This window comes from Crocodylus porosus, unplaced genomic scaffold (assembly GCF_001723895.1).
Source record: "Crocodylus porosus isolate Cpor-Errol unplaced genomic scaffold, CroPor_comp1, whole genome shotgun sequence".
Classification (NCBI taxonomy): Eukaryota; Metazoa; Chordata; order Crocodylia; family Crocodylidae; genus Crocodylus; species Crocodylus porosus.
This window is the reverse complement of record NW_017728949.1, coordinates 1578287-1604576: the sequence shown is the minus strand read 5'-3', so window position 1 is coordinate 1604576 and position 26290 is coordinate 1578287. Positions and strand designations below refer to the sequence as shown.

The 26290-nt window shown below is 44.5% G+C and overlaps 1 protein-coding gene across 2 annotated transcripts in view; it reads left to right on the top strand.

The window, feature by feature from the left end:
* The first annotated feature begins 65 nt into the window (after positions 1-65).
* Positions 66-26290, top strand: part of PLEKHM1 (pleckstrin homology and RUN domain containing M1) — a 46350-nt gene continuing 20125 nt past the window's right edge. The window contains exons 1-7 of one of the 2 annotated variants that reach the window (XM_019554396.1): positions 66-2742; positions 6860-6954; positions 9970-10217; positions 12709-13338; positions 15586-16027; positions 20315-20555; positions 21217-22122. In XM_019554396.1, coding sequence (XP_019409941.1) covers positions 6901-6954; positions 9970-10217; positions 12709-13338; positions 15586-16027; positions 20315-20555; positions 21217-22122 — 2521 coding nt within the window. In that variant the 5' untranslated portion in view covers positions 66-2742; positions 6860-6900. Of the gene's footprint in view, positions 2743-3539; positions 4619-6859; positions 6955-9969; positions 10218-12708; positions 13339-15585; positions 16028-20314; positions 20556-21216; positions 22123-26290 lie in introns of those variants that run through there. The other variant, XM_019554395.1, reaches the window with a different exon arrangement.

Sequence of the window (26290 nt, the reverse complement as noted above, 5' to 3'; positions counted from 1 at the left end):
CTCCCTGCCCTGTGCCCCCTGTCCAATCTGCCCTGTGTGCCTCCTGCCTGCTCTGCTCCCTGCGCTATGCCCCCGGTCTGCTGCTCCGCTTTCTGCTCTCGGCCCTGTGTGCTGCCTGCCTGCCTCGTCTGCAGCTCCGCTTTTTGCTCCCTGCCAGTCTTGTGTTGCCTGATAACTTTGCTGTCTCCTCTCCCATCAGCTGAATGAGCAGGACTCCTTTTCTCTTTCACAAGTAGCAAATGACTAGCTAGCTTAGAGTTACCGGGTTTCAAATCCTGAACTTTGCTTTGAGAGGAAAAGCTGTGGGGACAGGAGTCTGAGCTATAGTTGAGGAGTCAGCTCTTCTCAGTGTTTGGTTCTTTTCTGTGGGTTACTGGTTCCTTTCTCCCCTCCCCCTGGCCCACTTTGTTTCTTGGGCTTTGGCCTGTTGGAGACGGCACTGGGAGCCTTCCTTCTTTTAGGGCTCCAGGGCTGATGACCTGAGAAGTGTTGTTTCAGGAGAGGAGCGGAGTGAATTTCCTTTGCAGGCCTGTTGGTGCACAAGAGAACTGTGGGCCATGCAGAACCACCTCTGTGCCAGGCTGCCCGGTTATGCTTTGAGTGGGGCGCTGCTTGGTTGTCTCGTGGATGTTGTTGATCTCTGCAGTACCTTGCTGAGCTGGTGGGGCGGTGGGGAAGAGCCACCTTCTCTTCCCGGAGCTCCCTCCTTCCTCTGTTGCCCTCTGCACTTCATTTGCTGAAGCTGCTCTGCCAGCAAGTCCACCCCGCTCCTGACCTAAGGGCAGGAGTCTGGCAAGGCTAGGTGTTCCCTTGCAAGGGACTCTTTCCTTCTCTTTGCTTAGGATGCATTCACTAGAGATTGACCTTCCATTTTGTGTGGTGTTACCTGGCTTGTGCTCCATGCGATTCCAGGAGATGGCTCTGCAGGTGAACAGTCCTCCTCTGCTTTTTGCTCCACCCATCATCCAAGTGGAGCTTTGCAATTTGAGGGGTGGAGAGAATAAGTGGCCTCCAACTCATCACAGATGTAATTATGTAGCTTATTGCCCAGTGATCTTACTGCCTTTACAAAGCCCTGCTGCCCCTCTCTGTGAGTCTTTCGGTTCAGAAATCCTGCTGCTTATAGGAAAAAGCCTCTGAGGGGGACTTTGTTAAGAAGAAAAACTCAGAGGCCCAATATTTTGCCTGCTGGACTGGTTTGTAGTGGAGTTGGTTAACTCTGAGACCCCTGCTCAGAGAGGTTGAGTCTCTTTTCTCATTCCCCACAAGCAGTAAAGCCTTTCAAGTGAGCATTTCTCCATACCTGGAAGCTCGTGTCTTTTTGGAGTTCATGGTCTTTATTCTTGTTCTTTTCAAATCCACTGAGAGCATCTGGGAGGCAGGAGGGGAACCAAATTGGCAGGTAAGTCTCCTTGAAGGAAGGTGGTGGTCTATTGATATTCTCAAGGCTTTTGGGGAGTGAAACTCGAGTGGCAGCTGAGTGGGGAGCCTTTTCCTTCTCTGGGGAGCAGCAGCATAAGAGCCTGGTCAAAAACCTGCATTGTCATTTCCCCCCTCACCCACACACACACTTCACTCCCCCTGGGCTGACTGAGCCAAAGGCTGTCCTTCCTTCACTCTTCTGGGCCAGCAGTGCAGCATCAGATGCCAGTAGCTACTAATGCTCTGTTGCGTTTGCTCTGGCAGAAAAGAGAAAATGGGTCTCATAAATTTTTGAGGGTAGTATGACGGTTTGCTAAAATGGATTGAAGCGGATTGAGACAGTCCTTCTCTTCATAGGTGAAATTTCAGCATATTCAGGTTCATGATAAGTGGTTCCCACAGTATATACTTACCTCTGTGTGGGACAAGAACAAGGAGCCTGCTGTCAGACTTCCCGATTTGCATAGGCATTTTTGTGTGGATGTTTTTATCTTGGAGAAGGTGAGGCTGCTGTGGTGATTCAACTGATATTGACTCTTCATGAAGGGTGACATTTTATTCTAATGCACACATGCAATTTGGCAGAGGTGGAGCTGGATCTGCCTCTGTGGGTCCCATGTTGGTCACTGCAAGCATGCATACTCTACTGGGGAGTTGTATAGTGAGTGTACAAGCGGCCGTGCATGCGTACGTTCACACACTTTTGTAGTTTCACAGTTTACTTGCCCTTCTATTTATCTTCCTGCATGAGGAAATTCTACATTTAAAGCTGGGCAGCTTCTCTCACAAGTCAGGAAATGAACTTAAGCTTAAGCCACTCGGCTCAACTCTGTTTCCCTGTGCTACTCATATCGTAGTGTGGTCACTTATTTTTCAGATAATACAATCTAAATTCTCAGCTTGGTTAGGTAACCTGTAGTAACATCAAAGAAAATCCTCATTCCAGCCATTCTAGTTTCATGCATTCCAGTAGTTCTTTATTTCTATCTCCACATTGCTCTGGAAATGCACCTAAATCTAATTGATGCTCATTTTCACAATTTTTTCTAGTCTAAATCGGTTCTTTTCTTTGTGCTGCAGGGCCAATGTGAGATCACAGAAAGTCTTCAGTTGCAGCCTTAGCTGTCATTCTTGCATGTTACATATTAGGTGAATGCATAATGTTCTGAAAAAAGCATGTCTTTTACTTTGTTTGAGAAATAATGTGTGCTTGTGTAATGGAGGGCACTGTTGAATGTTTAGCCTCTTATTTGTATTTCCTCATTGCTGTGCAATCCTGGAGGAGTATGTGGAGTGTGTCAAGCATACAGGTGCAGGCGGGTAGGTTTTCTGATTGGGATGGACCAGGAGTGCACACAATGACAGTACAGGCTCTTGAGCTGAAGTTGCTGCTTATGCTAGTAGCTACAAGTGATTCTTCTTTGTGTCCTCCCATGCATGTTATTACCTGGACTAGCTTTTATAACCCTTATATCCTGCAGTGGGTTAGCTGCTTTGTTGATCCCTTTTGATCTCTCTTAACCCACCTTCAGTTCTCTCAGCTGTGCCCACTTCTCCTATCCTTTCCTCCTCCTTTTCCTATTTTATGTATTTAAAGTACTTTTTTCTCTTCTATTTTGTACCTCTGCTTTCACATAAATTCGTAGCATCTCATTAAGTAGGTTTTTAAATTGGTCTTTAACATAACACTCTGCCTTCTACCATGCTTGTTAGTAATAGGTCATTTTGGTATTCTGGCCCGTGTTGATGACCTTAAGCAATGATGTCAATAGACTGCTCAACCTGTGGCCAGTCACAGACTTTCGGACATTTCTGGGGTGGAGTTTCCTTCTCAATAGGGGTGCACAACGCACTCCCCAAAAGACAGCCTTACTACTTTCCCTTCCCAGGCTGCAGACAAAGCCCATGAACTGTAAATAGGCTGTAAACAGGGCTCTTGAGTACAGCCTGGTCCTTTCACCTCCAGAGCTAGGTATTCTTGGCTTCCTCCTTCTGTGTGTGGTAGCTGGCCCTGCCCAGGTAACAAGCCCCAGTTCTCTGTGCTCTCTAACCACCTGCCCCATTTTTCCCCCTGATTTTAAAGGAATGCTCTATGCCTCTTGCTGGTGTTTCTCATGATTGCTAGGGAAGATGAGGAGGGAACTTTTCTCTGGATGCTTCTTACCATAGGGAAAAGTATACCGTGGAAGCCAGGAAGCCCTTGCTCAAGTCTCATTTCTTCCTTTAGCTGGTGCTTGATATTTCTGCACACATTGATTTTGCAACCTTTTTCTGCAAGCAAGGTCTTGCAGTCCTACTCTAGGAGAGAGAGAAGTGTGTAATTTATGCATTGTAGAAATAAGAGGCAAGACATTGATTGCACAAGATGGTTTCTAGGAGAACTGGGAGCAGAACACAGGTCTGTAATTGTCATTCACTTCAGCAGTGCCACCTTTCAGCAGTGTGTTTGGCTGTCCTGCCTGTAGCCAGCGCTCTAGCTTTCTGATTCCAAAACTTGATTCTCTGTGTGGCACTTGTTCAGCACCTAGTTAGCTGCCTGATCCAGAGGATTTCCATGTGAAGTAGATCAGCCTAGTAGAGTCCCTAGCAGGCTTTAGGAAGTCTGTTTCCTCCCTTTTCAAGGTACCGAAATCTCTGCTTTGGGTAGGAGCTTGGAGTTCTCTTTGGTTATATTTTTAGGTAGGGTTGTACAAGCACTTCTGATTTTGGTGGAAGAGCAATCGTGGAGATTGTATTGACAGCCTCTGATCCCATGTTATGCTGCAAACAGAGAAGCAAGGTGGGCTGAGAGCTGGAAAGAGATGTTTGGTCTGGTTCTCCTGTAGCTTCCTTTAATCTTTGAAGGATGACTTCCTAGGTGCTCATGCTTGGAAAATGACTGGCTTTCCAGGCTTTGAGTCACTGATTAGTACCATCATCACTGGTTATTGTTTTCCATTTGAAACCTGTGAGTAGCAACTTGTCATTGATGTGGTTTAAAACAGGGAAGATGTTCTCCGAAAAGATCCAGAATCCTGCTTTAAGAAAGAAGTTTCCTGGAAGAGAGCCTGACTCACTTTTTTGATACAGTTTTTAACTAATTTCTGAGAAATATGCATAGTCAGATGGGCCCATGTTTTGGAATTCTGAAGCCAATTTGGACCTGTTAATCTGTGATTCCTTCGCATGTGTCTGATGTCGGTCTCCTCGTTCTAAGGTAAGTGAAGCAAGAAGAGCTTTTCTCAGTTTTGTTTTTCTTGTTGGATACTAGCTCCCCTGGCCTGACTGAGCAGTTGTTGAGCATTAATGGTTTCAGGGAAATCACATGACAGTTTTCAGAGTAGATTTGTTTAAGCATGTATACCCCTGTCTTCCTGTCTCTTATGTACTTTACCTTAAATCAGATCAAAAGTAGCAATTGTCCAGGGGATTAAGTGCATCCCCGTTGTAGCATTTTAATTGGTTTCCAGTCTGGCTTGCAAACTGCCATGGGCCATGTAAGCAACAGGTTTTCCAAGATGTTTTCCCTCTGTTTTTTCTTCAGAAAGATTTCTGCTAAACGAAAGCTGCCTCTGTGCTGCTGATCTGGCACGTGTCCCACTGTTCTGTAGGCAGGAAAATGCTGTATCAACAGAAATAATATAGTTTCAGTTATGAAAGAGTTGCTGTAGTGTGGAGTATTGTGTTGATGAATTTGTCATTATGGTAACACCAACTTTTAAATGGCAGGCCATGAGCATGTCCCTTCCTGAGCCTTCTATCTGATGAATGGACTGTGTGGGAAGATATTAATCAAAGGGTTTGCATTGCCTAAGAATGTGGCATGATCTTTGTAGACCGGTGATTCTCAACCAGGGTGCCTTGAGATTTTTTTCAAGGGTGCTGTGTAAGGTTAGCAGTGTTAGATGTGTAAGCATGATTTGCATGAAAAAACAGATTTCAAATAGAAATCTGTAGGGTTAAATCCATTCTGCCCTGTTGTGGTCGTTCTGAATTCTTTGCAACAGAAGAATTCTCTGTTATTTCTGAGCACTCAAAGTGAATGAGAACTTAGGGCTAGCATTTTTTTTAAGGGTTGCCTCAAGTCTAAAAAGGAGAACTACTGTTGAAGAGGAGCAAACACTAATTTCCGTAGCCTGTAATCAGATATAGTAGGTCTCAATCAAGTCATCTAATTTGATTGATCACAGTAAAATATTGGAGGGATCTCCATGGCAAGCCAGCTGGAAGTTATTGTACTAAAATTTTAGGGCATAAACCAGGGCTCATAGAGGACGGTACCATTGTGCTCTTTCCTTCTGCAGGTAAAAAAATTCCCCTTGGTTTTTATCAGGGGAGAGATCCTGAGCAACACCAAGACAAAAATCTCTCTCCACCCAAAACAGAAAGACTCCCCCTTTCCACTACACCTCACTTCTTTGCAGAACCAGAAATTGTATTAGTGTTTTATTCTTTCAGGGCAGAGATGTCAGCTTCCTGATTTGGTGGGGGAGAGGAATTTTTTTTTAGTTTAAATGATTAAAGTTTCTGAGGATGGAGGGAATAATTACTAGTGTAAATTAGACTGTGTTCCTCCTACCAGGATTAAATCACCTCTTTCACTTTGGATCTTTCTCTGATCGCTCCCGTTTCTGCAAGGGAGAAGGTTGTAGAGCTGATGGCATGCTAGCATGCCTGGGCAAGGGTAGTATTGGTGGTCCAACCCACTGGAGCTTGTGAACACTGTTGCAGTACAAATAATAAAACCATGCCAACTGTCTTATGGGCTTTTCTATTCCTGCTGCCATTTAGGCATTCTCTTCATGTGTTTTTTGGTTGTTTGTTTGTTTTGTTTTTTCCCCACAAATCAGAAATAAACTGTAACAGACTAAGCATATATGGGACAGAGGTTGAAGCACTTGTGATCACCGCATGCAGCCTTTTTGATTGCAAAATAAAGCATTTAGGAAATCTTATGACAACATTGTGGTAGAGGCAAAGATTATTTGGGAAGTCCTGACCAGCCCGGAATTAGTCCAGAGGTTTTTCCGTTGGAGTTTTCCATCTACTTTTTGGACAGGACTCTTCATATCCAGACTGAACTATCTACTTCCATAGTAGCAGTTTGGTGTAGGATGCTTGCAAGCATGCATATGCTCCATTTGGATTCTACAATTAACTGTGTCTTAGAGTAGAACTGGTTAGAAGTTGGCTACCTCCAAAATGAACCTTTGCCTCTCTTGACTAATGCAGAAAAAGGGCTACAGAGATTATCAAGTTGAACTTGGACAGTCTAATAGGAGTCTCTAGATCAGTCCTGACCTTATTTCAACCAGCTGTCTTGCTGTGAAGGCTTTTAGACAAATGCTGGATGTAATCCTTGCATCTCATTTGCGTGTAGCTGCCTGTTGTGTTGCAGGTGTCTTGTAGATGAGCAGATTTCTTAAAATTACAAGGTTTTAATTTTGTCTTGCCATAGGTGTCATGTCCTCATTGAGTTAAGTGGCAGCAGGAGTAGAAATGCATTCCGGCCACACAGATGAAAATGTACCTGATCCCAAGAAAGTTATACAGGTAAGTAAGGCTTGCTAGTTTTGTTGCATATAATGTAATCGCACAGGTTCTGCCTGCGCATCTTATTTTACTTGTTGAATCACTGTTCTACCAAAGGTATGCTTTTTTGCTGATAAATTCCATTCATGTTAGGAGAGTTTGCCAAATTTGCTAAAATGGTGTAACACCCTGGCAATCCTTCTCTGGTACAGGCTAGGTTCTAGACTAAGTTCTCCTTAAATGTTTGTCCTAGGATACAAGCACTTGTTCCTGGTTGTGGAAATATTGGATAGCCCTATTTAAACAATAGAAGCTGTTGTAAGTCTTCCCTGTAGTCTACTTCGCATCCAAAATAAATTATTAAACAAAGCAGACATGTTGTCTTCAGTCAAGGAGGAACTATTTTTGGGAAGTAGGGAGATGGATCAGAGAAAGTATTACTGAAGGATAAGCTCCTGGGTGTAGGAGCTTTCCTTTGTTCTCTGTCTATACCATGTCTAGCATTTGGGTCACTAATCAGAATCCCAGTGTGTTATGGTAATGCAAATAATGAAAAACTAAGCCTGTTTTAAAGTTTTGGGTTTGTTGTTTTTTGGGGGGGGTTAAACACCGTATCTAGAAACGCAGCTTAATCGGTGATTCTTTTATTCACTTGTTCTCAGTCAAAACCACCTATACTTTTCAACCTTTTTTTAAAGGTTGGGTGATTTATTAATTTTGAGGCTAGACATGCTTGAGGGCCCAGCAGAGTGTGCTATGTTCCCAAATGTCTGGTGGGGGAAGTTAAACTTTCATTTTATATAAGACCTGGTTTGAGACCTCTGGACTCGGCTGTGCTATAAAAATAATTTACATCAATGTAAATGTATTAAGATTGCTGAGATTTGTTTCTTACTTATTCTGGTATAAGTAAAAGGGAAATCAAATGATTGGTATATAGAATTCCTCTGCTATGACTTTAATGCTTGTAGAAAAGCTTGGTGGGGAACAGCATGAAACAGAAACGTACCCCTCAGAGAAACATCTGGTGTGTCACATTTCTCTGTTAAAACACCTTGGCATTCTCCTTTTAATTGAACCACTCAGGCAACCTGGTGATGACTCTTGCGCACACACCAAAGATTGATTAGGTTTAATTTTGCTTGCAGAACAAATTCTAGCTGTCAGCCATTGCAATTGGATGTTTCATACGAGGCCAACAGTTGTCACAGGCAGTTTTTAAACATTACCTTGTTAGTGTAGCATTTTATCGTCCATCCTGAGGCAATTCACTGTCTTCACAGAGCAGAGGTCTGGGAAAGCATGATTGTATATTAGGTGTGCACCGTCAGATTTTTGAGGCCAATACTGATAGTCGATTTTTGAGGAGGCGTATCGGCCTATTTACTGATCAAGCTTCTGATACTAGCCCGGCAGCTTGGAGAGCTGTGTGCAGCTGGTAAGTCTGGTGGTGGAAGGGAGGGGGGAAGGGAAGAGGTATGGGGGGGTCAGATCAAGGCCCCCACGGTGAAGGAGGAGTGGAGCAGGGGCTGGGGCAAGCGCTGCTGGGGTGGGACAGGTGCTGGACGGAGCCACAGTTTATCCAGTGGCGGGGGTGACTGCTTGTCCAGGAGCCGCTGGTCTGGTGCTCACCCGGTGGCCTGCCGCTGCTTGTCCAAGGGGGCATGGGAGGGGGGGAGGTGTTGGGCAGGGCAGGCCGAGAAGAGCCTCACGCAGCCCCGGCCCCAGCCTATGCAGATCCAGGGGCACATGCCCCCCACCCCCGTGCCCCCATGGACGAGCGGCATGAGTCACCAGATGAGTGGGCAAGCACCAAACAAGCAGTGTGCAGTGGCAGGACCTGTCATCCCATCCCCCCCACCCCCAGTGAGCCATGGCTCCATCTTGTGCCCCGCCCTGCCCTGGCTGGGCAGCGCTTGCCCCAGCCCCTGCTCTGCTCCTCCCTTGCTGTGGGGGTTTTAACCTGCACCCCATGCCCTTTCCCTCACTGGCCCCCTTCCACCAGACCAGACTTAGCAGTTGCACACAACTCTTAAAGCTGATGGGCTGTGCTTCTCACTCTTTACATGCTGCATTGCAGCTGTGCACACACATAGGCATTTATCTGCCAAATTATAGGCCACATCAGGCTGATTTCCGATATGATAAATTTTCTTTATATCAGTGCTGATCTGATATCGGACTGATGTATCAGTCCAATCTCTATTTCAGCAGTTCCCAATCTGTGGTACACGTACCACCAGGGGTATGCGGACAACCTGTCTGGTATGCATTTATTATAATTACTTTATATGAGAAAAATTTGCTGGTGGTATGTGATGTTGAACTGAAATTTTCTGGTGGTAGTTAGGGTTGTATCATTTCATATTGGTGATGCGCAGGCTGTCAGAATTTAGGAACCACTGCTCTATTGTATGTAGGGAAATCTTGAAGCAGGGGTGATAAATATATGGCCTGCAGAGCTGCTGGAGCAGTTGGGAATTTGGGGGTAGGCCTTATGCTGAATTCCAGGGCACGGAGTCCCACTGGGTGTGTGTTAGTAGTGGCAGGCAAGCAATGGCTTTAACTGCTGTTGATCCCTGCTGCTTGAGGTAGGTCTGGATCCAGCTCACAGTGACCCCTCTGGTCCAGATCCCATGCTGATAGGGTAAAAGGAAGGGGAAGAAGGGGCAAACATATTTGACACTGCTGCCTTAAAACAAGTGTAGTCTAGGTTTGACTAGGCAGCTGTGCCAACACATGGGCTCCTGGGGGTGGACTAAAAGGGAATTGTTACTCCATACTGCTCATTAAAATAGCATTGAGGCCTCCATCCATCACAGTATAAGGTAGTTCAGCAAGAAAGCAGAGACTCCCAGATGTTACTGATTCCCATGTTGCATTTGTTAAAAACTGGTGTGCAGCGAGCAGATGAGACGCCTAGCTTCAGTGCCCCCTGGGGATGTAACCCCCAGTTTGGGAACCACTGTTGTAAAAAGGATCTCTTATAACTAATAATCAGTTTTGATCACCTGAACTCTCCCTTTTATCCTGTAGTTGATCAAAAAGCAATTGGTGAATTCCATCAAGGCACTGCAGAAGCAGTTTGTAACCTCTGATGCCATTGTAACCAGTGATGATGGAGATGCGAATACCCTTTGCTGTGCCCTAGAGGCTGTTTTTGTGCATGGGCTGAAAGCAAAGTACATAAAAGCCGAAGCTGTAGGGAAAGGGAAGAAATTAGGTGGGCGTGCACCTCTTCCCCAGCCTGTCTTCTGGGGCCTGCTGAAGAGCATCACACACCGGTGAGTGCTGGTTCTATCAAAGTTATCTGCACTTTCAAGCAGTCGCCTTCTGTGGTACACACACATGTTAAAAACCATACAGTTGAAGGAAATGGTAAAAGAACATTGCAAGTTTGAAAGAGCTTTCACCTTGCCCTCTCCAGCTCTTCCACCTAAAGTTTGGGGGCCTTGCAAAGCACCCATGAAGGCTACTGACTTGGGCTGTGCTGGGCTAATGAAAGAAGTGAGCACCAGAGTAAAGGATCTCACCTGACCCTCCCCTGCCTGTAGCTTCCAGATTTCAATCGCTGAGCTTTCAGGGAGACCTGAATTGTTGGGATGGGCCATAAGCCAAGAAGTGGCCTTAACACTTGTGTCTCTAATACAACATTTGTTAAGGCAGGAACAATACTCAAAGCCTTTAGTTTCCCTCACATGTTTTCATCTCCACTACGTAGTACCTGGCTCCCTTGGGCAGTAGATGGACCACAGGTAACAAGAGCCAGAATACTTATTGGGTCCCAATCGGTGTCCAGTGCTCCTCTGCCCATCCAAGAAATGCTGTTACATAAATGGGCAACCATTCTATGCTCTCTGAAATTTCAGAGCACAGTGTGATATGTATGAAAGAACCCACTGAGAAAATTGTGTATTATATTTTTAGGGATACCATTTCAACACAATAGCCTTTTGTGGTGACAGTGTTTCATTTAAAATTGTCTCTTACCGGAGGGAATACTGGACTCGGAAGTCTTAGGAGTTCTATATGCTGGCACCACCCTCAAGTCCAGTCCTTCTCTTCTCTCTCTGCATTCATTTCCCCACGTGTAAAAGGTAGATAGTGATTCTGACCTCCTTTGTAAAGAACACTGAAATATACTGATGATAAGACCTAGATTTTTCTTATCATTTAGTATTTTCACACACCAGTCATTTTTTTGTAATGTTTGTCTTCTGGGCAAAATGCTTCCGTTGAAATTTCGGCCTAAACACATCTATTGTGGAAATCTTTATTCAGACTCCTTCAGTTATTCTTCAGTTGTAAAAAGTGAAAGAAAATGAGCCTTTTCATACACTGGGAGATATTTTTATGCCTTGGAACATTTTCTTCTCTGTTTCTGAAAACAAACAAGAAGCTGCCATTCATTTCATGACTTTTATTACTGTTGTAGTGCCAAGTGGCTGAAATATAGCTTATCCCCTGTGGTCAGAGCCAGCCTTGTGGGTGGGCAGTGTGACTAACTGCCCAGAGGGACACCACACAAGTGCACATGCCCATGTGAGCAGCCTGCTGTCCCAGAAGTGCTCTCTCCCATCCCACCCCACCCCCTGCCTCCAGCCACTGCCCAGGAGGACCCAGGCCAGGCAGTGCAGGTGGTGCTTGCCCCAGCTTGGCCCATCATGTCACTGTGCCTCTTCATTGGACTGCACCCCATGCCTCTGCCTCTGCCTGCAGCAGCACCACTGACTTTGGGGGGTGGCTCCCCCCAAAATACAAGTTCCCCTAGAGCATTAGCTTCTCTAAAGCTGGCTCTGCCTGCAGTCTCAGTTCTCAAGAACTCCTGCCATCTTTGGATTTCGTTGAGGGCTAGGGAGGAACATTTTTTAATCTTTTATTTGAGAGTGACCACAACAAAGTCCTGTCCTTGGTGGCTTCAGTTAAGATGCCAAGCATGTGCAGGAGCTAAAGCTGGAACCATGTATACAGAGGAGTTTGAAACACCACAGCAAAACACTCCCAGAGCCTGAACCAAAATGTCTCTGACATTTAGAAAACAAAAGAATGGATCCAGGTTGGGGTTTTTGAGTGTCAGCAATTTTTGTCATATTTTAGAAGTCTGAAAATTCTAAGCTGTCATTCACAAAAAACAAAACAAAACAAGGGTTTGTTCCTTGCCATTATAAATGAATACCCAGCTCTGTAAATAAGAGAAAATCCTCTAGCCACGTCCCAGGAGCCAAATTGGTGGGATTTCACCCCAACTCCTCTCCCTTACTTTTGGAAAGGAGAGGCTATGTCTTATGTTGGATGTAGTCCAGCTGAAAAGCCCATGTCACAGAGAAGAATGGGATACAGGACACCTGTCAGAAAGCAGCATCATTTCTGAATCATAATAATTCATCTTTGGGGCATTTGGTGTTTGGGTGTATAATGGACGCTTTGTGCTAAACAAAAATCAAAACACCAATTTTCTGTGTGGGAAAAAATGACTTTATCAGTTTTCAGTGAACCCAATTCCTCTTGATTAGAAAAGAGGAATGAAACGTGATCAACAGCTAGTAATTCAGTGATGGACTGTGCAGGCCAAATACAAGAATTAAGGACCCCTTTTCCGTGCGCACACATTGTATCATCATCTGCCCTTGAGCTGCCTCGCCCACCCATCTCCCAATCCCAGTCCTTCCTGTAGTCTTTGCTTTGATTACATGTACCTGTCTCATACAAGCATGTACATTGTGATGCTTCTGGAAGCTGCACCTGTTCACATGTTCTGTTCTTTTTTCTCCCTAGAAATATAATTTCAGAGCTGGAGCATTTACATTTTATCAACACTGATGTTGGCCGCTGCCGTGCTTGGCTAAGGCTTGCATTGAACGATGGCCTCATGGAGTGTTACATGAAGTTACTGCTAAATGAAAAGTCCAGGCTGCCTGAATATTATCAGTCAACAGCCCTGCTACTGGATGCAGAGGAATGTGAATTTCTCCTTAGCTATTTGCAGGGATTAACATCGTTGACCTTTGACCTGTCCTATAAATCAGCAGTTTTAAATGAGTGGACTGTAACGCCCTTGTCCTTGTCTGGTCTTTGTCCTTTTTCGGAGCTTCCAGAGCCACTCACGTCCTCCAGTTCTGAACCCCGGAGGAGGGAGTCACTGGGCTCGATCTCTCAGTCTTCAGGATCTGATGAAGTTCAACCCCCAATACTGCCCATCAGTAAAAATGGACACAAAAGCAAACTTACATGCTCCACACTGAGCCTTAACACAATAGATTCATCCCAGCTTTCCTCCAGCATTGGTTCAGACAGCCTCTTTCAGGGTAATTGTCCTAGAAGCCCCGAGAGATGTAAGGAGCCTCTGTCATGTGACTCTGACTTAGGTACAGCGAATGCTGAAGATTTGGACAGATCTCTGCAAGAGTGAGTATCTGATTGAGTGCTCTTCAGTAAGAGTTTTTCAAAAGTAGGGCAACTCCCATTTTTCTCTGTTCCATGTATGTCACCTCAAAAGAGTCTCTTCCCTGATAGGCAGACGAGATTCTTTGGGTGAATCTGATATCTTTTATTAGACCAACGTAAGGGGGTTTTTTTGTTTTTTAACCAACTTAAGTTATTTTCGTTGGTCTAATAAAAGATATCAGATTCACCCAAAGAACCTTGTCTGCTTATGTCCTTAGACTAACACAGCTACAACCTACACCCCTTTTTCCTGATGGAGCATTTGAAAGGCAAAAAGAAAACATGAGTTGACTGCAAGAGTTGGCTGGAGTCTTCTTCCAAACAGAATGATTGCCTGTTTAGCTAGACATGATCCAATCAGTTTCTCATAGGACGATCACTGGGCGATTAACTTGTGAGGTCTCTCTTGTCTGGTAGGAGTTCTGGGATTGCAGATCCTCCAAATTTTTCACGTGTTGCTATTTTGAGACTCTATGAAGTAGGGAAAAATTCTGATTTCTGTTGATTAATTTACTGAAAAAAAGCAGCTGCACTTTTTACACTCTGTAAAGATACTTTGCTGCTGTGGTTTATTTTTTAAATCCTTTTGATTTTATTCTTCTGAATGGTTTTTCCCATCAGAACAGAGAATCCCTGCAGATTGTACCAAACCACAGATAGACAGGAAATAGTTTCACTGTCACCATGAAAATGAAAAGGACAGTAGTCTACTCTCGTCCTAACTAGAGTGAGCTTTGGGATGTTCTTGTAGCAACTCTGCTTTTGTTGTTTGGTTTTAAAACAAACAGTAGTCAGAAGTGACTTTCTGGCTATTGTCATGTCAGATGTATGTAATTCCCTAACAGAAGGCAAGCTTTGGCTGCTGCCAGCAGGGAAGGCCAGCATAATTCGACTAGACTAGAGCAGAGCTTTGTGGATAATTGATTATTCAGTTTGCTGGTCAAACTGAAAAACGAGATTTTGTTGTTGTTGTTGTTGTTGTTGTTGTTCTGTATTGGCCTGAAACAATTCTTTGGTTTTCTTAGTGAAAAGGAAATATTTTGTTCTAGGTCAGCCCCCAAAGTTGGACTTTTATACCTTTTTAGAAATAGGCAATTTTTTGTTATGAAAAAATCGTTTTGAAATGAAAAGTCAAAACCTGTAATTCTGAAAATGTTGAAGTATAAAATTATTTCAGTTCACTTGTGGGGAATGGCCTAATCTATTTGCTAAATTCATCTGGAATTCACAAACTGTTTAAGACCATTCAAAAATGGCAGTTTTGGAGGAAACAGATTATTTACCCAGAAAAATTCAGCCAGGTCTGGACAAGCATTGAAGTCTGTTCTTCCTTAGCTATCAGTGATCTTGCTTAACTACATTGTGTGTTGGTTTTTAGATTCCAAAGGCTTTTGTATTTTTTTGTGATGATTTTGGAAAAACCCATCTGATTTAAGTTAATGATGGAAAAATGTAGATTCAAGTTTTAACTGAGCTGTTTTGATTTAGGTGTAATTGATAGCAAGCAGACATAGCGTAATCTTTTTTGCGGCCAGGGCTACTCTGCTAATAAGCATCCAGAGCTGTGACACGCTATTGGACTTTTGACAAGCACATCACCACTGTGCACGTACTTTGATCAGAGTGCTGGTACAAAGCTGCGGTACACAATCCCCCAAAATAGCAAAGCTCTCCTTCTGCGGGATCTATATGAAACAGCAGTTTAAAATAATGAATCACAGGAATAAAAAAAAAATCACAAGTATATTCCAAATATGATTAATTTGGAAGTAAAATCCTCAATATTCAAGTACTTCTGGGCTTAGATGCACAGTACTTTCTAAAAAGAAAAATTAAACTATGGTAGGGAAAATCTAGGCTCTGGTTGGCACAGTGGCAACGTACCTGTTCTGTTTGGGTCTCCTCGCTACATCATCTCTAAGGGTCTGCTACGTGGTGGGTTTCAAGGCTTTAGCTCCTCTCGTCCCTGCACAGCAGGATACTGTTAGACACAATGTAGATTTATTATAATCATACAAATAGCCTGGGGGATTGTAGCTGTATAGCACTTTAGAGGCTGAAACCATAGGGAGACCTGTTTTTCCAGCAGGTGTAATAATGATGTGACAACTTCAAGCCTTTGGGAACCAGTGATACTTACAGTCTCTTGCTACAAGCAGACTTTATTTGTTCCATTCACCATTTTTGTTGCTTACATTTTATTTTCAGGGTATTGTCAGAATTCAGCAAAGCCCAGCAAAACTCTGAATCTGCTGAAAGACTGCTAATTCTGAACCCATCAGAGTCTTCCCTGTCACAGACCACCTGTCCTCCTGTTTCTGATACCACTCACTTGCATTGTAATGCAACATCTGAGAACTCCGCATATTCAGAATCACTTCCTGTCACAGATAACCCGCAACCTACACATACAACCATTTCAACGAAAAACAGTAGGATACCAGCTCCTGTCTCAGATGTTGCAGGAATCCATTTATTGCCTCAGCCAGTCATAAAATGCACCGATGTAGCAGACGCCGATTCGTCTAAACAGCTTTGCATTGTCAATGGAGAAGATAAAGATGAAACCAGTGAGATAAATGATCAGAAGGAAACCCAAGAGGACCGTAGCCTGGTGACAGGATTCCTTTCACCAACAACACCTGGTTCAGTAGGTGCTAGAATTCTTGTTCCATATTCTTTGCAGCTAATCAAGCGTGGAAAATATTTAGGAAGTACAAAAAGCATGTTCTGTGAAAGACCACAGGAATTGCTGGGTTGTTGTTCTTTTAAGTTTCACCCCAGACACAGACTATCCATAGAAACAGGTCATATGCACAGGGAGGGTCCACTACCAAGTTGTAACAAAAGGAATAGTTTGCTCAATGCATGCCCTACTGTAGCTGAAAGTCACGTTGTTGAACCAACCTCCGGAGAAGTTGAGTGCAGCTAAGTATTACATGGCAAATGGACCACCAGAAGTTTGCGGAATGAATAGGCTGCAGCTTGCCTCCCAAATGGTTCCAAATGTTTTCTGGGCAGGGAGGATAAGGGTAGGACTTTGTCTTGTTGTCCGTAGCCACTGCTGAGTGCTGAGCTCTGCTGGGAAGTGTATAACCTTAAATATAATGTGACAGAGTGGTCTGGCCATTGGTATTCCATAACAAGTGACAAAATAGCTCCCCTTAATTTATAGTCCAGAGAGAGAAAGCAGTGTCTGGACACAAATGAATCATGATTTACCCATGAAGAGTATCAGCTAGGTTCCCAGAGTAGGATTGTTCTCTACATTGCTCAGTTTAGTTTAAATATCAAAAGTCACAGGTTTCCATTATTTTCACTGGCTGAACTCGAACAATCCACGGCCTTCTGCATTTAGGAAACGTTTTCATATAATCAAGTTAAACTGGCCTTTGTTTAATCCCATCTCATGGCCTGCCATTCTTTCCTGATGCTCTTTGGATATGCTTCATGTCATACTTAAGCAAAGCTCTCGTTGGTATTTAAACGTTTTCAAGCAGTCAGACAGTAGCCCCGTCACTTCTGCTCCCAGCGGTGTAGCTGTCAACAGGAAATTCCATCGTGTGCACACCTGCTGTTTTGCATGAGTCATGGGTTCAAGCTTCATTTCTGATTCTAGAGTTAACAACCTGTCTGCATACTGTCTCCCTTGTGCTTGTCAGGGAATCACTGAGAAAGCATAGTGTTTTCCCATGCATGATTTAGCTCACTATCAAAACACAAAGGCTCTTGAAAGCTCGATGGGACAACATAGTGGTCATGGGTCCTAGGAGTATCAGCCTAGAAGAACTCCCTGAGTTGTAGACACCAGTCCCCAGCTATTGTAGGCCACCACATAATATAAAATCTTAAGAAAACTTGCCATGCATCATCTGAGATTATCTAAGGATTTTTGGCCCTGCTTCTCTGATTTAGGAGGCATTTACAAAATTGCACTTCTGTGGTAAGGAATGTTCTTCTAATTTCCAACAAAAAAAGTTGTGGCCAATCTCCAGCCATTTATTTTTGTGTTCATTTGTGTTAATTTTGTTTTTTTGCTTAAATAGTTCTTCTGCTACTCTGGGGTTTATCCTTCTCTTTGAAGTAGCTCTAGGAAAGGGCTGTATCCCCTCCCAGCCATTGTTTTGCAAGGTTAAACAAGCCAAGCTTTCAAGTCATCTCGGATTAAGATCATCTGGTGATTGGAGTAGCCCTGTTACACATCTCATCCAGCTAGAATGCCTCTTTCCTGAACAAGGAGGACCAGTATTGTACATGAATCGGGTGTAATGAGGGCCTCATGCTATACTATTAATGTGCCACTACTTTTCCTGGCAATATTTCATTTGTTACAACCTAGGATCACAATTGCCTTTTTTATAACTCAGTCACATTAGTGGCTTACAGCCTCCCTGTGATCAACTAATGCACCTGCATATTTCTCCTCTTCTGTCACTTGCAATCATGAGCTTACAGCTTGAAGGAAAAACAAATCTTACTCATCCCCAAGTGCATCACCTTGCATTTCATACTAAAGTTTCATTTGACTTCTTTTACCTCAGTCTTCAAGATTATCCAGTTCTTTCTGAAACCTATGCCAGTCCTTTTCTCTGTTGACGATGCCTTCCAAGTTTGTGATGCCAGCAGATTTCATTAGTGTGCTCTTAACATTTTGTACCTGTCACAAATAGCAAGTGTTGAATCAGATTGGTCCCCACATCTATCCTTGAATGATTCAACTATCCTTCCACGTGTTATTTTCCTTTTTACCACAGATTGTCATTTCCTCTCTAGTTCAATGCTTGCTTTATCATGTAGGTTTTGCACTAAATCATATCTACCCAAATGTAACTAAAAATGTATCGCACGTCATAATATGATGTGCTTTACTGAAGTCCCAATAGATTTGATCTGTATTTCCTTTGTTTAGAAAAATCTGTTTCAAAGAAAGAGAGGAAGTTGGTCTGGTACAGTCTTGAGTTTGATTAACTCATGTTTTATCCTTTTTTTCACATCTAAATTAGTTCCTTCAACATTTGCCCTCCGCATACTAATAGAGCTCAGACTAAAGGATCTGGAGTTCCCAGATTATTTTCAGTTTTTTACGTGTTGCTTATAACACAGCCAGCAGTTTGATGGAAGGTAGATGCCTCCCTGTGAGAGAACTGTGAGTACTTAGCATTTCTTATACTCAGGCTCTTAAGTTCACTATAAAATGCAGTAGTATCTGATGAAAGGAACTGGACGTTAAACTTGTCAGGAGCAAGATTATTGTTCATAATGCCTTATACCTATTCTGTGAGCTCTGAGTGATACAGGGCACCACTCAAATAGATCATTGGATACATGCTTTGGGATGTACTCAGAGTCGATGAGAAAACTGTATATTGAGTTTTGCTTTTTCACCCCCACCCTCCTTCCCACCTCCCCCTGGAAAGCCTTATTTCATCTGAAGAGTCAAAGGTCCAGACACTAGCCCTGTTTACTCTTTATATTCTTTTCTGAGTAACCCCAACAAGTTAAGGAAAGGTGCTTTTCAGACCTGTCATTAAACTTATAGCACAGTTCCACTCTTAAGGTGGGACTAATTGGACACCATGGATGATGTGCACACAAGAGCCAGCAAAATTGCAAGTAAAAATGAGTTTTATGAAGGGCCGGTGTCTCAAATTCAGGTTGGCATCTGAAATCAAGCTCTGCCCTTTCTTCTTCTTGTAGCAGTAAGAATCCTCAGCTCAGTAGCAGCAAAAATCCTTATTGCCAGATGGGTTAAAAGAGGAGGTAGAATAACAATTTGGTGCATCAAAGGGGGAAGCATGTAACCAAGACCAGATGGTTTAGCTATGAGCAGAGGCATAACTGAATAGCTCTGTGCCCTGAGACATGGTGGCAGCAACAACGCAAGGAGCAGCAGTTGCAGCTTTAGCCAGCACCATGACAGCTGCTATTTTTTCTGGCCCCTTCCCCTGTCCCTCCCCCATTTCCTCTGGCCCCTTCCCCCCTTGCTGTCCAAAATGTGCAGGTTTCAGTAAATTCAGCCCTGAGACTCTCTTAAAATAGTAAAGCACTCTTACAGAGTGCTTATAGTGGTCCTGGGAATTAATGGTGGAAAATACAATTGTATTATATCAAGATTAATGTCATATGATGAGGGCAAAACCATGTGGCTTGTATTAAATTAAAGTTGTCCTGCAGTACTTTGAATGCATCAATAACACTTGGGGTAAAGAAGAACCAGTTGATGCAAATTTGGGGGCTTCTCAAAGTCAGTAGAACTGAAAAGGCATTGCTGTGGATGCATATTGTTGTATAATTGTATTTAAAGCAATGCGGTCAGCTTGATGAATTTTTTTTCTTATATGATAAACTTTAAGCTCAGGCCCAAACTCAGTAAAGCAGTTCAGCAGGCGAGCAGGTAACTGGCAGCAGCCCAGGGTGGCTGCAGACTTAATGCCAGTGCTTATTCCTAGAGCTCTATAGAGCAGCACAAAGGGTAACTGGCCGCAGATGGAATTTCAGTCATCCACTCCTGAGCAAAGTAGTTTCTGTGGTCATGGTGAGATAAGTGAAGGATTCCTCAGGCTTTTGGATGGACAGTGACAGCTTCCACCCTGACTAACTGGTAAAAAATATTGTGCAAGTATTTGCATTGCATAAGAAGGTGACAACTTGTCGTTATGATCCCTGAGGCAGGACTGACAGAGATGTAATTAGCTAGGCAGGAAAAAAAGTGCTGTTGTAACTTTATAGCAGTTTTTAACTCATTAAAATGTAAATACTGTACTCCTGTTTATGCCTAGGCAATTAGACTCTGACCTTGCATGTGTAAATGCTTAGCTTTCTATGTGTGAGGAGTCCTTTTGAAGTTAATAGTTCCTGAGTAAAATTAATCATGAATGTGAATGTTTGCAGGATTGGGGCTTCAGTTCAGTAACATCCAAATTCTTCATTTAAATAGAAAAGAAAGAGCTGGATCTCAGAAGATGATTTCTACAGACCTTCTGTAGACGAAAGCAGTAAAGGCTCAATTCATGCCAACGGACCTTCGCTGGAGGGCAGCGAACAAGGCTGGTCCACAAAACTGATCAGTGCACTTGATTTGGAAGGGCCCCGCCTGCCCCCTTCAGAGACCAGGAAGCCCAAAACTTCTCCTGACCAGGAACAAAAGGGCTTCAGTGTTGTACATCGCAGGCAAATAGGTATGTGCCAAGAGCTGGTCAGTTAAAAAACAGGTTAAACACTTTTCTGTCCCTTGGCTTAGATCACATTTGTAGGGTTTGATTCTCTTGTGCAAGGCCTCCCATATTGTCATTGATATAAAGCGAGTACAGAGTTGTTATTCTGATTTGCAGGTTTTACATGCATTTTGCACTGGTATCAGTGATGAAACAAAACACAGGACAGTGGAAAATAAGGTGCTTTTCAATCAATTTGCCTGTGTCTTTTGAATAACTTGAATGCCAGTAGCTGTGGACTGGTGCAGTGGTTCTCAACCTTTTTTTGTACCAGGACCCATCTGTAGACATAGGTGGCCAGTGCCTCTCACTCCTGCCCCCCAGACCCCTGTGTGTGGGGGGAGGTGTTGGGCATAGGGGAAGCCCCAAGCAGCTTCAAGCAGGCTGGAACTCTGCCAGCCAGCAAGGGAAAAGCCACAGTTTCCGACATTTTTCTCCTTTAAAGGAGAATCCATTTTTCAAGTTTGTTCACAATCCTTTCATGTATTCTTGCAACCCACTTTTGGGACACAACCCACTGTTTGAGAAACACTCCGCTAGTGTGAATGGATTTGTTGGTGTTTCTACCACCCTTTCCATTGAAATTTATTTCCAGTTACACTGAAAAGCCTTGTCTTTCCCAAAGGCCTTCCTAATCCATTCCGTGGTCTCCTGAAACTGGGCAACCTGGAGAGGAGAGGAGCAATGGGTATCTGGAAAGAGTTCTTCTGTGAGTTATCACCACTGGAACTCCGCCTCTTTGTGGACCATGAAGAACGGGTTTGTGTTGAGAATTGTTCCCTGCTGCGGTGCGAGTCGCTGGGCATGGCTCACAGTGATGGGCGTTTTGAGCTGGTTTTCTCGGGTAAGAAGTTATGCTTGCGAGCTCCTTCCCAGGATGAAGCTGAGGACTGGCTAGACAGGATACATGAGGCACTGCAAAAATGCAGGCCTCAGCAGGAGGAAGCCTGGGAGACCCTTGAGTATCCAGAAGACACCCTTGAAGGACAACCAGAACTCAGTAACTCAGCAGCACTTCTTCAGTACAATGACAAATCTAGAGATGTCCTTGACTGGACATCCTCTAAGCCACCAGAATTAGATGCAGTTAAAGAATCAGTTCTTTATTTGGAGGTAGATAAAGCTTGGGTTCCTTCTATTTTTTCCTTATCATTAGAAGCTTTAAAATGCTTTAGAGTAAGAAACGATGAAAAAACTTTAAGCAACAGCTATGGAATAGAGACCATCCAGGATATTCTTCCAGATACAAGTCTTGGTGGGCCTGCGTTTTTCAAGGTTATAACCTCAAAAGCCATCTTAAAGCTACAAGCAGAGAATGCTGAAGAGGCTGCACTATGGAGGGGGCTTGTTCGTAGAGTACTAACTTCATACCTAGAAACTGCAGAGGAAGCGCTGACACTTGGTGGCAATTTAGATGGAAATTCCCAAGTAGTCCTGAAAAATATCGTAAAGGAAAATGGCTTTCTGTTACAATACCTGGTGGCCATCCCCATGGAGAAAGGCCTGGATTCCCAGAGCTTCATATGTGCAGGTATGTGCTGGCTTTGGGTATCTCCCTTTTAAAAAAAAAAAATTTAAAAAAAAGTCAATACTTGAAAGGCCCAGAATTGTGTTTAATGAGGTGTTGCAGCTGAAGATCATGGCTACAACCTGTGTGATTAGAGAGGCAAAACGCAAATGTCAGATTTAAAATAAAAAATGGTTCAAGTGGTAAAACAACAGTAATGAAGCCCTTTTTAAGCGCATATACTAAAAGATAAGAGGTACAGCAGTACATCAGTCCATACCGTATCGGTATGCAATCGGCTTTTTTGCCTGATGTGACTAATTTTTTTTTTTTTTTTTTTTTAATGCCATGTATGTGCATGCAGCCGCAGCATGCACACAGCCGGCCCAGAAGCTTAGAGAACAGCATCTGGCTGACAAATCTGTTCGGGAGGAAGGGTACAGATCAAGGCTCCTGCAGTGAAGGAGGGAGTGGGGATGGCATTGCCCAGCTGAGGTGGGGCATGGGGGGGGCAGGGAGGAGGCATCCCAGCACTATGTGCACTGAGCCACAGGTGGCATGTGCCCCCCGGATCTCTGCATAGGACAAGGGCAGGCTGCAGCTGATCCCAGAAGCGGTGCTGGGTCTTCTTGGCAGGGGGACAACAGCACTGGGAGGGGAGGTTACAGGGAAGCTATGGCAAATTCTGAGGTGGCCACAGCTGACCCCGTAGCTCCCCTCCCAGGAGCACAGCCGTGGCCCAGCCACCGCATTGGGAAGTGCCCGGCAATTCTGCCTCCGGCCCCAGCCTGCAACAGCACACCACCCTTACCCTGTGCACAGATCCAAGGGACAAACACCCCCCATGGCTCCTCCTGGGTGCACGTAGTGGCAGGATCTGCCTCCCAAATGAGCAGCTGGCACTGTTCTGTGCCCTGCCTGAGCCAACTGGGGAGCGCCTGCCCTAGCCCCACTCCCTCCCTCACCTCAGGGACCTCTCTGCACTCCTCACATGCCCCTTCCCCCTCAACAGACTTATCAGCTGAATGCTACTTTCTAAGCCAGAGGTGGGCAAAATGCAGCCCAGAAGCCAGGTGTGGCCTGCCAGGCCATTGTATCAGGCCTGCAGGGCCCCTAAAAAATTTAGAAAATTAATATTTATCTGCCCTGGGCTACCTGTCACACAGCCCTCAGTGGCTTGCCAAAACCCAGTAAGCGGCCCTCTGCCCAAAATAATTGCCTGTCCCTGTTCTAAGCTGCCAGGCTGCATATGGGCAATCGGATTGGTATCGGCCAACATGGCTCATTAATGAGTATCAGCCCAAAAAAATCTTTATCAGTGCACCAGTGTTTCAGTAACACCCAATTTTACTTGAATGATTTTATATTACGAAAACAGTCATTCATTCATCAAACATTGCCTGTCAATATGCTGGGTACTTATGATTTAAGAGGATAGCACTCACTGATTTCCAAATGAAGCAAATTGCCCTTTCTTTAGTATGGTAAGTTAAACTTGAGATTTCCCTGTCAATCTATTACGGTCTCTGTGTTTAAGGATTTTTAGCACCTGTTTAACTCCTTTTTTTCAGTCTTTCCCATTCCCTTTCTAACCTTTTATGCATGTCTTCTTTCACTGCTTAGGGTTCAGTTCCCATCTCCTGTCCTGTTCTGAGAATGGGATTTCTCCATCTACAAATAGGTAGAAGGAATAGACTGAGGATTTTACAAAGCTAGCCCAGCTTTCTGTCTCCAAGTAGAAGAGTCTCTCTGGTCAGGCTTTGATTTAATTGATTTTTTTTTTTTTTTCCCCCTTCAGTCATGTCTACCTCTGTACGTTTGGCCTGATTTGGAACGTAAATCCTTCATCAGGTCTCCTATTTGTCCGTTACACCTTGCTGTCTGCAGCTAAGAGCCCATTTTTGCTCATTTGGAGGTCAAAGGTAGAAATTTTCTAGAGTTTTTAGTGTATGAGTGAGCAAAATATGGTCTGCAGGCCAGATCTAGCCTGCAGAGGGATTTTGTCCGGCCTGTAGCACATTCTGCCACTCCCAGGCATACAGCAGAGCTGGGGCTGCTCCATGGCTGGACTGGACTCCCACTTCCTGGCAGCCCCAGCAGCAGCAGCTCCTTCTGGCTGCCACTGCCACCAGCCCCATGGAGACCAACCAGGACTTGTGCACGGACCCAGTCTAAGACCCAGCAGGGCAGTGGTGGTGAGGAGGGGATCTCTGATGCAGGCTCTGGGCAGCCACAGCAAGAAGAGCCCTGCAGCAGTGAAGGGGAGGCAGCTGCACCTGCTGCCAAGTCTCACTTTTTCCCAGTGCCCAACAGAAGTTTCTGCCCAGCTGCTGCTGCCTCTCATGACTAGTGTGTGGGTCCAGAGCAGGTGTTGTAATTGCCCCAACCCCCCGTGGGAGGTAGGCTGCGGCCAGAGTTGGGGCTGCGCACTCAGCCTGGCGCTGAGCAAAAGCTGCTGTTGGGCACTAGGAAAAAGCTGGACCTAGTGGTAGGCATGATCACCACCTTATTGCTGTTGCTGGGGCCTTTTGGCTGCAGCTGCCCGGAGCCTATGCCAGGGCTGCCCTGCAGCTCCTCCCTGCTGGGCCCAAGGGCATGGGGCAGCCTGGAGGCAGCACAGGTGGCAGCAATGGGGAGAAGCATGGGCTCTGGGCAGCCATAGTAAGAAAGCACCAGCACCGGCAAAACGGAGGCAGCCATACCCATCACCCCATTCTGCTTTTTCTGGCACCTAGCAGTAGTTTCTGCCCAGTTGCTGCCTCTTCACCCAGTTGCTGAAGCTGGCTAGCACCTCCAGTCCTTCCATGGGCTAGAAAGGCAGCCTGGTGGTGGTGCTGGTGGCAGCGGGGACCCTAGCTGAGCTGCTTGCTCCTCCTGAGGCTGCTGTCCACAGCCCCATCCCACATAGGGATGTTTGAGCTGTTGGAGAGCCCACAACCGTTCCCTAAAACTCCTTATGTGGCCCACAGGCCTAAATAATTGCCTGCCCCAGTTTAGAGAGACTAATCTAGAGCATTAAACTGAGCGCACACAGTCCCTGGCTCCTGCTTATTTCTTGTTTCTCTTTACCATTGAGGGCTCCACTTCACACCTGTGGGATGCGACTAACAGGAAGAAATGGATTTGAGAGTCCCACCAAAAATGATGCAGAAGGGGAAAGCAGGGTCCAAAAATCCAGTTTATTTGGTTTCAAACTGCTGATTCTTAATGTTTTTACACCTAGATTTTTTTTTTCCAAACACAAAGTAGGCTGTCTGGACTTCAGTCTGTGGCCAGAGCTCTGCCTGGTCACTTGCCTTCCTCTGGTGAGAAGGCATTGCACTCTTCAGGTCTCTCAATTTCTTTTGATTCCCCAGTAAAACTGACTTTTTTTTGTTTTCCCCAATCCCAGCCGCAAGAGCAAGCCAGGTGCTTGCATTGAGGATGAGATCTGTCAGCTAGCCTTAGAGGAATCTCTAGCATCTTTTGTATGAGGAAAGGTGCTTCCTTACAAAGTGGCTTAAAATTAACACAGATTCTGAGTGAAACATAAACATTGCAGGTCTGTTAATCCATTCCATCAACTTGTCAAAAATCCTAAAGTCAGAACATCCTGTTAAAAAGACAGCTGAGCCCTCAGGCAGTGGATCAGCTGGCCCCTCAGTGCCTGGCATACCCTTGTATAGTACTAGTTTTCCAAAACCAGGGATTAGCCTGTCTTGTACCAGCTACCAAAGGATTTCAACATCTGTCATCTCTTGATGACTCTAGATGGATTGTGTTCTATCTTCACGTAAGAAGTAAAGATGCCCTGTGAAGAACCTTGGAGACCTGAATGGCAAACAGGATTTCTCCAGGCCTGAACATGATCGGTAATAGCATTTGTGATAGCCAAATATTGCCTTTGCTTAGCCTGTACTGACTGAGTACGTTCTGTTGTTGATGTTGGGTACATCAGTGCAACAGCACTACAGAAGAGAAGTGTAAGCTAAAGGTCAAATACAGTTCTGCAACTGGGATGTGATTAATAGAGTTGTCTGTTTGTAGAGCATGGTGCGTCGGCCAGGAAGCAGTCTGGCTCCCTGTCTTGTAGTGACCCAGTAGACCTCACAAAGGAATAATAAGCTTTTATTTGAATGTACACAAGGGAGTAAGAGGGCATCTTTTTTGCTTGGTCACTTTTCAGAGCAGAGCATCACTAAAACATCACCCA